The following is a 13,002-nucleotide window of genomic DNA, read 5'->3' as shown; positions in this document are numbered from 1 at the left end:
TGGCATCTGCACTTGGGTCTTAATCCCAGAGAGGCAGGCTTGACTCCAGGGACCATGCTGGAGGGTCCTTGGGGGGAAATGGGTTATGGTTAGGGGGCAGAGAGGCAGGCTTGACTCCAGGGACCATCCTGAGTACCATGTTAGACACACACCATAACAATCTTGATCTTTTGATGTTATATAGTGTGAAGTGTGACATGACCAAGTGACAGATGCAACCTGCTCAGTGAAAGTTAGTTGGTTGTCAATCACAGTGCCCGGATTTCTTGCAGACTTTGTTGAAGAGAGCAAGGCGGAGCTGAGCTGGATAATAATGTTGTGCTGAACAGAGGGACTGGCTGGGATCAACACAATTTCAGTCTTAAAGGGACTGAGTTAAAGGTGGCATTCTATCATCCATTTTGAGATCACTCTTTTCCTTTCCATGCCATTTTGAATGATTGCCCTGCGAGCTAGGTCTCAAAGCAAAGTAGTGTTGTACCTGAGATGCCTAGTTCGTATAGGGTGGACAGTAGGATTTGGTGGTTCACCATGTGAAAGGCTGACGGCAGGTCCAGTAAGATGAGAAGTGATGACTGCTCTTCAGGGTTTCTATCACTGACTGCAGTGCACTTTCAGTGGTAGTAAGTAGTAACCACCACTATTATTTACAAAGTAAAGTTTCAGTATCTCACTCTCTATCTCTCTTCAGTTCAATTGGCATGAGAAACAGATGTTAACATTGCCAAAGCATATGTAAATAAAAACATACATAAACAGAAGAAATGTGCTTGAGATGTTAAAATATATACAGATAAGTAGGATGGGATAATAATAATAATAATAAATTGTAGACTTGCAGTTAAAATACAAAAAGTGAAAACTAAACACTGCAACATTTTGTGTGTGTGTAGGTCATTCACTGTCCCTCAGGTTGTGGTATGTTGATATATATTGGGCAGCAAGATATGCCCTGTCTCCTTCTCCAAGGAGTATTTTTAATTTTGAGAGGTCATTTAGCTCTTTGAAAGCTAAGATTAAAGAGTTGAACTTGTTAAAGTAAACCTTCCTTATTCCATTAAATGTTGTACATTGTAGGAGGAAGTGTATCTCTGCCTCAACGTCACCTGTCGAACAGTGACCACATATTCTGTTTTCCTTTGGTTGCCATGATTTTTTGTATTTTCCTTTTTCAATTGCCAGTTTGTGGTCACTGAGCCCATACTTGGTTAGAATCTATCTCTGCTTTCTATCTCTGACAGTAGAGATATATTCTGCCAATTAACCAGGACTAAGAAGTACAATCACATCACACCTGTTTTAGCCTCTTTACATTGGCTCCCTGTTTATTTTAGGATTGATTTTAAGATCTTGCTGATTACTTTTAAGGCTCTTCATGGCCTGGCTCCAGACTTTATTTTAGACCTCGTAATCCCTTATGAACGTAGTTTAAGATCTTCGGGAAGGGGTTTTCTGTATGTTCCTGAGTCCAGGATGAAAACTAAGGGGGACAGAGGTTTTGCTATCAGGGCCCTGAGGCTCTGGAACAACTTGCCCGAAGAAATTAGGTTGTCTGAGTCAGTGTCTTCATTTAAGTCTCTTCTCAAAACTCATTTTTATTGGAAAGCATATCCTGATTTTACCTGAAATGGCTGTTTATATTATTGATTTTGTGTATTTTATTTCTTTATATTTCATCATTCACTGTGGTATTTTATTTCTCTTGTTGTGAAGCACTTTGTACTTAGTTTTGATAAGTGTGCTATAAATAAAGTTTTTATTATTATTATTATTATTATTATTATTATTATTATTATTATTATTAATTCATAATCTCTTTTTAAGGCCAGATAACATTCTAATCTACTTTGGCTTTTAGTTTCTTTCCAATGTTATAGGGGAACATAGGGGACTCTTTTCTGGGCTCAACCCTTGGGTTGTCTCTAGGGGGCTGGATTTAAGGTGATTTAAAAAAAAATGTGAGCGCATTTGTTGGTGTTTTTCTGTGTATGTGTAAAATGTATCTGCAGAATTCTGCATGTAAAGATTCTGTTGGATCTGTTTGTCCAAATAGGTATAGCTATGATGATTGAGTGGACTCCATACGTCACTCCATATGTCACTACCATGTGCAATGGGCTGGATGACACTATCAAATATTTGAAGCCAGATTTTAATAGGAATTTGAAAATTATAAAATGTTCTCTTAATTGCATTTAGAGCTCTTTGAACTTTTTCTTTTGGTGTATTCACTGTCATGTTGAAACTCCCTGATGCTGTTATGGTTATACCAAGGAAGGTATAACTCATACTATGGTCAATTATATGATTATTAATAATAAACTGGTATTTGTTCTACTGGCATCTGGGGCATTTTTGAAAAATCATGACATTAGTTTCTTCATATTTACTGCCAGGGCCCAGTTCTGATGGTACTTTTCTACTATGTCCAGCTGTTGCTGTAGTCCTTGTTCAGTAGGAGACAGTAGAACAAGGTCATCAGCATAAAACAGAGACTTCCCCTCACTATCTAGGAGGGAGAGGCCAGAGCAGCACACTGATCCAACTGTACAGCAAGTTCATTTATATACACAACATACAATAAATAAAGTTGGGCTTAAGTTACAGCCCTGACGACCACCTCTCCTCTGGGTGAAGGATTCACTTTGTCTTTCTCCAATTTTTACAGCACATCTATTTTCCCAATACATTGATTTAACCAGATCATACAATTTGCCCCCTATATCACAATGTAAAAATCTGTAATAGAGCCCTTCTGTCATGGTTTTGGGTTTTGTCCTATTATCTTCTCTCTTGCTTCCTGTCTTGATTGCTTTCACTGGTTCCACCTGAGTGTATTTAGTCTGTGTTCTTCCTTTGTTCTGTGTCAAATCATCGTATTTCTGTCAAGCACCCTGGTTTCTTGTATCTGTGAGTTCTGGAGTCTTTGTTTCCCTTGTAACTTGCCTGCCTGGATTTTGCCTGATCACCGGTGGACTCAGTGTAAGCCTTTTTTGTTGATAAAATGACTGATCTGCACCAGCTCTACCTGCTAGTCTGCGTTTGGGTCCTGTTCCCAGGTATTCCCTGTTTCCCGGCTTGACTAATCATAACAGTACCATCTGACCAAAAAAATGGACCCAGCGGACACCATGTCAGATGAACCTAATAGTGACCTGGAGTGCCTTGAGGATATGTGGAGGAAGGCGGTCGGGGACTATCATAGAGAGGCAATCTGCACCCTGGCCCATGGGAAATTGTCCTCTCTGCCTTGGCTGAGGGACTCTGTTCCGAAGTTTCTTATGGACTTTCTCTGTACCCCCAAGCCCTCAGTCCTCCACCAACCAGCTATCAGTCCAGTCTGCTAACAACCAGCATGTTAGCCCTCTGTCAGTCAGGCTCGGGTACGTTAGCCTGCAACCTGTCTGTCCTGAGGCGCCCCCAGCTCCGAACCTGTACCTGGGCGCCCACCTGGCTGACGGAGGTCCCCCCAGCCATCAGCTTGAAACCCGGCCTGCTAGTTCCCAGCTGTTATCCCTGCGTGCTAGCCTCCAGTCTGCGCCTCAGCCTGCTAACCAGCGTACACCTCAGCCTTTTCCTGTCTTGGAGCAACCTTCTGGAAAGCCCCCCCAGAAGGAAGCGTGGCTGCTGCCGACATCATGCCTCACGCTGCCCAGCACTCCAGAGACTCAGCTGCTCAGTGCCTCAGAGTCAACATCTGTCCTGCCTGGTCCTCAGTCTACAGCCTGGCTGACACCAGTTCCTGCACCGTGGCGGTCATCAGTCCCTGTGTGGCAGCCCCCTGAACTCCCTGTTGGGCTGCAACAGCCCCCTGAACTTACTGCTGCGCCGCAACATCCCCCTGAACTCCCTGTGCTGTAGCAGTCACACGATCCTCGTGCTGAGCTGCAGCAGCTTCCAGATCCCTCTGTGCGGCAGCTGCTACCTGAACTCTATAGGCTGCAGCACACTTCTGCCTCTGCTGGATCATAGCAGCCATCTCTTGCTCCAGTTGAGCCGCAACCTCCTGCCGCTGCTGGATCGCAGCAGCCATCCCCTGCTCCGGTTGGACCGCAACCTCCTGAAGTTTCTGAGCTGCAGCAGCAATCCCCTGAACTCTCTGAGCTTCAGCACACTCCTGCCGCTGGCTAGATTGCAGCAGCCATCTCCTGATCCACCTGAGTGGCAGCCTCCTGGTTCCCTGGCATCACTGGTCCCATTGTCTCCTCAGCTAGTCTCTTCATCACTGACGCTTCCTGTCCTGCTAACAGACCCCAATCTTGATCTCCAGCCATGCCACCGGCCTCCAGAAGGGTGCCCCCTTCATTGCCAGCATCCCGTCAGACCACCAGTGGCCTTCTGTCTTCGCTGCCAGCATCCTGTCAGACCTCCAGAGGATCCCGACTTCGTCGCCGGCTTCCAGAGGGCTTCAGTCTTCACTGCTTGCATCCCGTCAGACCTCCAGAGGCCTTCTATTCTTGCCACCGAAGAATGCCTCCCAGAATTAATTTTGATTAACGGCATTTTCTGTATCTAAGTTGCAGGTATAATTTAGTTTTTTGTTCTTAATTGAACGTTTATATTTGTTTAAAATGTCATTATACCTAATGCGTAAGGCTGGGTTATTTGGTTGGCAATGTTTTTCATTTACTATTTTTCCTCAAGTCTTTTCTGATGGTCTTGCATTCTTGATCAAGTCATTTGTCTGTGTTTTGCGTTTTAATAGGCTTCTGTTTTTGTTTTATAACCTGCCCTTGCATGTGTGTGTTTTTTTTATAGAGGGCATTATGACTTCATTATATCCTGGAGGACAATGAGTGAGCAGATAATTTTGACACCATGTTTCTGTTAACTCAATTACATCAACATCTTGGATAGATTTCATGAATTCAGGGATTCCACTTGTCAGCTCAAAGGTTGTGGAGTGGACAACTTGAATATTCCAGCAGCGTCAATGAAATTAACGCATTAAAACAATCAAGATGAACCTGTATAGTGAGACAAATATAAAAACACCTACAATTATTTATATATTTACAATATGAATAATGATTATACATGGATTACATGGAGGCATGTACTACTTTCACTAATATTCTCATTGTACTGACTACAGTACTATCATTCTGTTTCTCAAGTGAGAAGGTGTTCTGAGTATGTGTCTTAGCTGAACAGATGCTGGGTGCACAGGGTGTGCAGCATGTCCCTGATGTCTCCCAGCTCAGAGATAGCATGGTTAGATGGAGACCATCATAGAGGTCCCAGGTGCCAATGGTTAGGTGGAGGGCCAGGTGGATGTTGGTTAAAGGTGGCACATCCTCTTCTGATCTCCATATTAATGTCATGGATGACATAAGGAGGGGTATCTGTCCTAGGCAGTAGGGTGGAGACTACAATGCGATGTCAGGGAACTCCCTACTGGCTTGCTCCGCCATCTTCCTCACTGCCTTAGCAGTGTCTTTACGGAGGCTGTGTAGGCCATTTGTTCCTGTGTGGATCACCAGACATTGAGGGCTCTTGAGGGTCTCCTTTTTCAAAAGCTTCATTGCCTGGCCTGTGGGGTGCTGCAGCATTTAGATAATGTGTTCTTACCAGGAAAAATCTTGTTTGTGTCCAGGAATTTCAAATTAGAGTCAGCCAGCAGGACCACTTGTGGGGCTTCCTCTTCAAGCTGAGTGGAAGGAAGCTGGGATGGGCAGAGCTGGGTGTTGGCAGCTGGCTGTGTGGATCTATCAGCAGGTGCCAGGGTGTTGTTGGGCTGAGTGCAGAGCAGAGAGGGTGGGACACTGGCAGGGAGAGTCTGTGTCTCAGTACTTGTCATTTTGGGGACTGATGACAGTTGGTCTGTCAGGTGTTAGACTTGCCTGGTGAAGCTCCTTTCTCTATTCTTAGCATCCTCCTTCACTTTGACTAACTGAGCACAGACCACACTGTTTTCTTTTTTGAGTGCCTCTAGATGTCCTCTGAGGTCAGATGCCAAGGCCTGGTTGTCTCTCTTTAGCTGCTGGAGCTCCTCTTTAGGCTGCGGTAGAGTGTTGTCTGGGTGGTCAGACAGCCTGGCTTGGATCAGCTCTTTGAATTCAGCAAAGTCCAGCTCCAGCAGGGCCATACTCTCCTACAGCTGGTTGGTGGCACTGGCAGGTGTGGGAGGAGTAAAGATTGGCAAGGTGGTGGGGTTCTCTAATGGGCTCTCATCAACACTGTCAGAGGGGACATTAATGTAGAGCAATTTATGGAAATAGTTAACAGTGCAGTAGATGAGTTATTGCAGTATCCAGTACATAGTACTGGAGTGCAAATGGTGCAGTATATGAATAAATAAATAGTCCGGTAGTGCAAATGAACATGTGGTACATGTAGCAAAAACAATATCAATATAGCAGCATTTAAGTTAAGGTATATGCGGGAACAGTGGAATCAGTGGGGGGCAGAGTTCAGTAGGAAGACAGCTCTGGGAAAAAAGCTGTTTCTCAGTCTGCTGGTCCTTGTCTGGAGGCACCTGAGGCGCCTGGCAGGAGGTGTTGGTGGTCAAGGACAGGTTCTCCAAAATATGGGTCCCCAGGAACTTGAAGCTGGAGACATGCTCAACAGCCATCCCGTTAATGTGGATGGGGTCATGTGTGCCTCCTCTCTCCTTCCTGAAGTCCACGATGAGCTCCTTTGTCTTGGAGGTGTTAAGAAGCAAGTTATTATCTGAGCACCATGTGGCCAGGTGCTGGACCTCCTCCCTGTAGGCAGTCTCATTGTTGTTGCTGATGAGACCAATTTAAAAAATATATCCAAAGATGATATTTCCTTTTCTGTTCTTGTTGATTAATGTGGGTACCTCTTCTTTGGAGTCCTTTCTGAAGATTATTTGAAGGTAATTTTGCCATTAGGTCCAAGTTCGAGATGTATTCAGGAGCTCATCTTTGGTGCAGCTACTCTCATGGAATCTCTCTCTCTCATAACTAGGTTAGAAGGGCTTTATAGAGAGTTGCATGATGGTCTAATTAGAACATAGAACACTTTTTTGATAAATTATTGGAGGGAACAGCCCGTATCACTGACTCAGCAGTAAAAATTTTATTTTATATATATTATATATATTTATATATTATACATTTATATTTTCAAACTTTGTTTGCACCTGTGTTGTTTGGGATTCAATTCATAATACAGACTCTGAGGTATAATGATACACATATTTTGAGAAACACTAAGAATCTCTCATATGTGAACATACTATGTCATAACTTTACATTATTTTTAATATGGGAATAAAAGATAAAACATTTTAAAATTAGAACAACAAATTCAAACAGGGATTGTATAGATCAGGAGTGCAGGAGATTGAGAAAAGTTTACATTTTGGCCTGTAACAACCTCTACTCACCTTTCTCTTGACATCAAAGGCAACGCTGAAGAGAAGAGAGCCATAGAAGCTCATCTCGAAGATATAATACCAGTACTGAGACTCCAGCATGGACTGCAGACAGAGAGAGACACAGAATAGAGTCAGAGTTAGAAAGAGGTGGACAACATGTAACACAACGCTACAATCTCAGTCACAGACAAAAGGGAAGGAATGAACTGTAGAGATCATCTCCCAATCAACTCCATTTTGCAAAGGCAAGTTCAGGCTGATAAAGAAGCTATGGGATCATATATAGTCCCATCACAGTGTGTTAAGTTGAATGACTTTAAGAGATATTATAGACCTGCAGCCAATATATGACTAAGATTTATTCCTTCCACTCATGAAAACTAGAACACAGCTTTGTTTCTAGATAAAGACCTAAGTGTTGCATTACTTTAACTTAAAGTGACAATTATCAAGTTTTATGGAGACGAGAGGCTGTTAAATGGCATTTGAGAAGACCACTTCTAGTTCAAATTTATATTGGTACTCAAAACTTGTTAAGTCATCCTGAGATACACATTCTGTCTTTATATGCAATGGTTTATGATTGAGATAAGAATTATTGTATCTCTGCATATGTTAAGAAAAAAAAGAAGAAAAAGTCAAAGTCAAACACACCCACAATGTTGCATGACCAACAGGTGCATGCTGGGTCTAGCTAAAATACTAAATACTAATATGCAGGATTTGGATCCTCCAGTGGTGACTTCTACATTTGCTTTGGAACCTCTACCGGGAAGTGAGGTGTGCATGGCCTTTTTGCGGATTGTGACAATCCATGTCATAGCTGTGACTGCTGAGCACTCATTTAGCTCAAAATTTTTTGAATTTGACGAGCGCAGTGGGACAAGAGAGGTTAAGTGGACTGGTTATATTATGCAATGAGAATGAATGAGCAGAGAAGTTTAACTTAGAGCAGATTGTGGAGGACTTGGGTTGCAGTTTTTGTTGGATAGTTTACAATCGCACACAGTCTTTGCGTTTTTATTTATAGAAAACATTAACCCCACGGTCAATTGTAGTGGCTCAAACTTTACTATACTGTATCCCAGTTGCAGCCACTAATAGTAAAACTGTGTTGAGCAAGCATGCAAACTAAAATCAGAAAGTGAATAAATTGTCTCTGGGTGCAATAACTGACAGCTCAAAATAGTGACTCTGTGTTACCTGTATGTCTGATTAACAAAGAACCATAAACTTCTTTCATTGATGTCATTTCCCCTTTAACCTATCATGGATAATATAGTCAAGAGGACAGTCTGTTGACTTTTCAGCATAAAACATATTTAATTGTCTATCGTCATTTCCATTCAGTCACATGAGGCTGAAAATGTGTGTGCCATTCTGAAACTATATTTTGATGTGAGATATTTACAGAATTTCACTTTCCCTAAAACATTTGAGCTAATAGATAATTTCAAATATTATAATCATAACCTTGATTATTAAATAATTCATTCTCAAACTTGCAAACAAAATAATAAACGCAAGCAGAAATAAATAAATGCATACTGCCAGTAGAAATCGTGCACATTCAATTTGAGCAGTGAAATCAATTTATACAGTGTGGTTTGACTAATCTGAGAACAGTATAAATACAGAATGCAGGTTTGTAATAAACGTGCAGATGTTTGTCAAAGGTTTATTTCAAGGAAGACATACAGAGAGACTGCTGCGCTGAAAGTGGTAACTGTGCACCCTTATTAGTATTTGGACAGTGCATATATGGGCAAATGCAAACTCTCATCAGCATCAAAAGTTGCCACAGAACAAAGCTGACTGACAGCTGATCCAGCTGTGCCACTGTCATCACAAACGGACGTTGCTTCAGAGGAAAGGACGTCTCATTTCTCTAAAAATGTTCACATTTTCTGATATTAATGATGACTATGGTGTATAAGAAAAGCATACAAACCTGCTTTGGAAAACCTGTCCATACTTCCCAAGTATCATAAAACCATTCTTTCTGCAAAAACATGGAGAAAAATTATTTGTACGATTTATTTGAAATGTAGAAGAGTACAGCTTTTATTAAAGAGCCACACCCACAAGGCCGCTAGTGATTTGAAAATGTAACCACAGCGGTCTTAAGTTGCTTTTCACAGTTAAATATTTCCTTCAGTAAACAGTCTCTGGCCGAAATGGACTCAGAAGCTACTCACATCATACAGTGCTACTATTCCTCCGATGAACGCCGACAAGTAGAAGACAAACCTCCAGCTGTAGAAAGCAGAGGGGAAACAAAACATGTATGCTACTGAGGTACTGCATTATCATCATCACCCCCACACACACACACACAGTAATGACCTGGCCTCTCTGAACTTTTTCAGGACTCCAGGACGGTCTTGACTGCGTCTTCTTCTGAACCAGCGCTCAACTTGTCTCACTGACAAACTGCTTTTTTTAGCCAGCCCATCAATGTCTGCCTGGAAAAGAATGAACACACACAGACTGTTGGTGGTGGTACTTAAAAAAAAAGCAGTTTTGAATCATGAATGCCATCAACAATTAAGCTTGTAAAATAACTAGGAGTAATAAGGACACTAATAATTTTCCAAAGCTTTGGGATTCTACACCCAAAATTTGTTATATCAAGGAACAGTTACAGGTAATTACACTCCATAATAAGATTGGAGATGTACTGAAGGAGGGGAGCCAGTCCATTTAAAGCCTTGTCAGAATGATTTTGAAATCAGCTATGGCTTGTATTGGTAACCAACGCAAAGACATCAGGGCAGGTGAAATATGATCAGCCTTTTTAGATCTAGTAAGGACTCTTGCTGCTGTGTTTTGGACCAAGTGAAGAGCTCTTGTTGCGGTCATTAGATCAAATGGGACAGATCAAAAGGCAGATTTGGTAGGGATAAAAAAAGATTCCCAAATTCCAGACTGTATGGCTCAGAAATTGTGCATCAAGGTAAAGGTTGAGCAACAATAAGTAACAATTTGGCCTTCAATTTGACCCACAATCGACTAACTGGCTGTTACGGGAAGACATGTGGGTTGTCAGCATAACAATGACCATTTGTTGGTCAAGTACCAGTGCCCTCAAACCAAAAAGGACAATAAGACCCTAAGGTCCCTAAGAGTTAAAGATGAAGTTGGTCACATCTAAAAAAACAAAACAATTTGTGAAATGTTTTTTATTTGGGTGAAGTGACTCTTTAATCTATAGGAGCCAGTTGCACCAACAGGGCTTAGGCCTGGTTTTAAGCTTAGTTGGTCGTAACTTGGAGTTTTAAGTAGGACCTCATAGTTACGCTGGTTGCACCACCTAGGCTTAAGCCTTCTTCTTGCTAAGACCGGGCGTAAGTCTTACGCTTAGTCAGGAGCAGGCGTAAAGTCAAAATCTAGGTCGTTTCTATCCATGCATCCTCTGGGAGAGTGTTATACCAGGACTTCAAGGCTGAAAGCATGAATGCGCTGCTCCTTGGAAACAGTGTCTACCACTGAAACACTGGCTGATGACACGATAATCGCACCAAGGACTGAAGAACAGCAGTATAACACCATCCACACCACCACTAGGTCACTTGTTGAGCGATGCAACTGAGTCCTCAATCACAGGTAAACTACACAATGTTCATATCTTAAAGAATTTCCCTTGCACATAAACTATTAGCATTTTTCTTCCATTACTCCCACTTAAACTTCAATTGCCTTTATGCTGTCTTTATTCTGAAGAATTAATTTCATGCCTACAATTGTCTGCTGTTATGCTGAATAACTAAACAAATGTGTAAACGCAGATACATAGACTACATAGCTTGGAAAATACAGGATAAAGCTAAATAAAGTTAAAAATAAAGGTCATTCAATCAAGTGAAAAAGGTTATGGATACAGTAAACCAAAAAAGTGAATTCAAGTCCTAAAATTGTCATATCTTGGGTCAGCACCATGGGCCGAAGGGGAGAAGTGCTGACGCATTGATCAGGATGCACAAAGCAGAGCTAACCATTCACTGTTTCTTTTAACTCATCGCCTCATGTTAATTCTAAATATGAAAGAGACAAAAGATAAAGAAATAGGCTGAAATAAAGAAACAAACTCTGCACTTAGTGAGAAATTTAAGTCTGACCGTACCGTTGTTATGGACAGAAGGGCAGGAGACATCGAGGTTGAGACAGATGTGGTTTTATTTGACACAGCAATGAGCAAACAGTACACTGATAAGTGAGTGGAGATGGAGCAGTCTAGAATAGCGAGTGGAGCACTGATACAGTCCTTAGAATGGGGTTGGAGATTGGGAACTGGAACACATACACTGCAGACAGGTGAACTCACGACTTGACAAAGGAACTCCGGAGTGGATGCGTACACTGGCGTAGGAAAGGGAAGGAATCCAAAAGTAGTCTTTCATCGATGAAACGAGTCCTTAGTACCGAGACCAGACAACTGGCTGAGGTGAGTAGGGTGTCTTTATACTGGTGGTGATGAGGTGCTGATGGGGAGCAGGTATGTGTGATAGGGAGCAGGTGTGTGGTTAGTACTCTGGTGAGGGAGTGTGCTGTGATTGGGTGATCGTGGAGCCTGGCGTGTCCGTGACAACCGTAGTCATTAGCTATATTTTTTCTAGGTTTCACTACAGTCACGGTGATAGGGACGCACCCTGAATGAGTCTGCACCATAATAGCAGTGTGTGCTGTTCCACATCTATGTCACCAAGCAGATCCCCCTCCTCAGGCAGCACCATCAGCCGGTGCAGGATGAAGATGTGCACCTTGTGCATGAGGACATCTGTGGATGACTAGTCCGTACACACATTGTTAACGTGTTATAAAGTTCAGACAGACTGTTTCAAAACATCTTAATCAGCTCCTTGTCATTTAACTATTTCCAATATAGCCTATTGCTTCACTTCAAAATAATTACCAGCTAAATGTCTGCTCGTTATAAACCAAATATAAAAAGGAGAAATGAAAAACAAATAAAGAATGGACAGCAATGTTTGTAAACAAATTTTATTGTTTACAGGTTGTGGTTGATTATTTGTTATGTTGATTTAATTCAGAATCACATGACCACTCCTCTTCAAAAATACAAGGGGAAGGCCTATTTAGTGGTTGTTGGACCAACTGTATTTTTAGAGGTATTTTCTGTTTTTCCAGCTCCATCTGTAATTTTTTGGTTTCAGCCTCTGAGGATTTCCTTCTCAAGCAGGATCTGCTGAAGATCATCCTGTGTCCTCCACTGCTAGACAGCGGGAGATCGTTAACAATGTATCCTAGCAACGCACGCTGCTAGGCAATTGCGAGAGTCACATAGGCATTCACATGGATGCGCATTGCTAAGACCGGGCGTAGTTCAGACTAGGCTTAAGTTTGGTCGGTGCAACTGATTTAAAGTCCATTCCAAAGACTGGTCTTAACAAAGACCGACTTAACAGTTAGGACCAGGCTTTGAATTTGGTTATATTAACCACTTACTATGAAGTAAAACCCAAAGAGAAAGCACCCAAAATGTCTATTTTATTCTTTAACTGCATTGACTACTGTTCTGAGCTCAAATTTGAACCAGTAAGCTCCAATAGGTGCTTCAGATCATACAATTAAACTGAACTGTCTTATGGTTCATTTGGTTCCCCTGGAGTCTGTGTGGTAAAACTGTCTAGCGGAGA

The 13,002-nt window shown here is 42.0% G+C and overlaps 1 protein-coding gene across 2 annotated transcripts in view; it reads right to left on the bottom strand.

The window, feature by feature from the left end:
- Positions 1-13,002, bottom strand: part of cers3a (ceramide synthase 3a) — a 58,869-nt gene that overhangs the window by 30,122 nt on the left and 15,745 nt on the right. For both annotated transcript variants that reach the window (XM_044189586.1, XM_044189594.1), the window contains exons 4-7: positions 9,692-9,810; positions 9,544-9,601; positions 9,297-9,347; positions 7,355-7,447 (exon numbers count right to left, since the gene is read on the bottom strand). In XM_044189586.1, coding sequence (XP_044045521.1) covers positions 7,355-7,447; positions 9,297-9,347; positions 9,544-9,601; positions 9,692-9,810 — 321 coding nt within the window. The remainder of the gene's footprint in view (positions 1-7,354; positions 7,448-9,296; positions 9,348-9,543; positions 9,602-9,691; positions 9,811-13,002) is intronic.

The sequence above is a fragment of the Siniperca chuatsi genome, linkage group LG1 (assembly GCF_020085105.1).
Source record: "Siniperca chuatsi isolate FFG_IHB_CAS linkage group LG1, ASM2008510v1, whole genome shotgun sequence".
In the NCBI taxonomy this organism is placed as follows: domain Eukaryota; kingdom Metazoa; phylum Chordata; class Actinopteri; order Centrarchiformes; family Sinipercidae; genus Siniperca; species Siniperca chuatsi.
The sequence above is the reverse complement of the archived record's forward strand: the minus strand, read 5'-3'. Positions and strand labels throughout refer to the sequence as shown.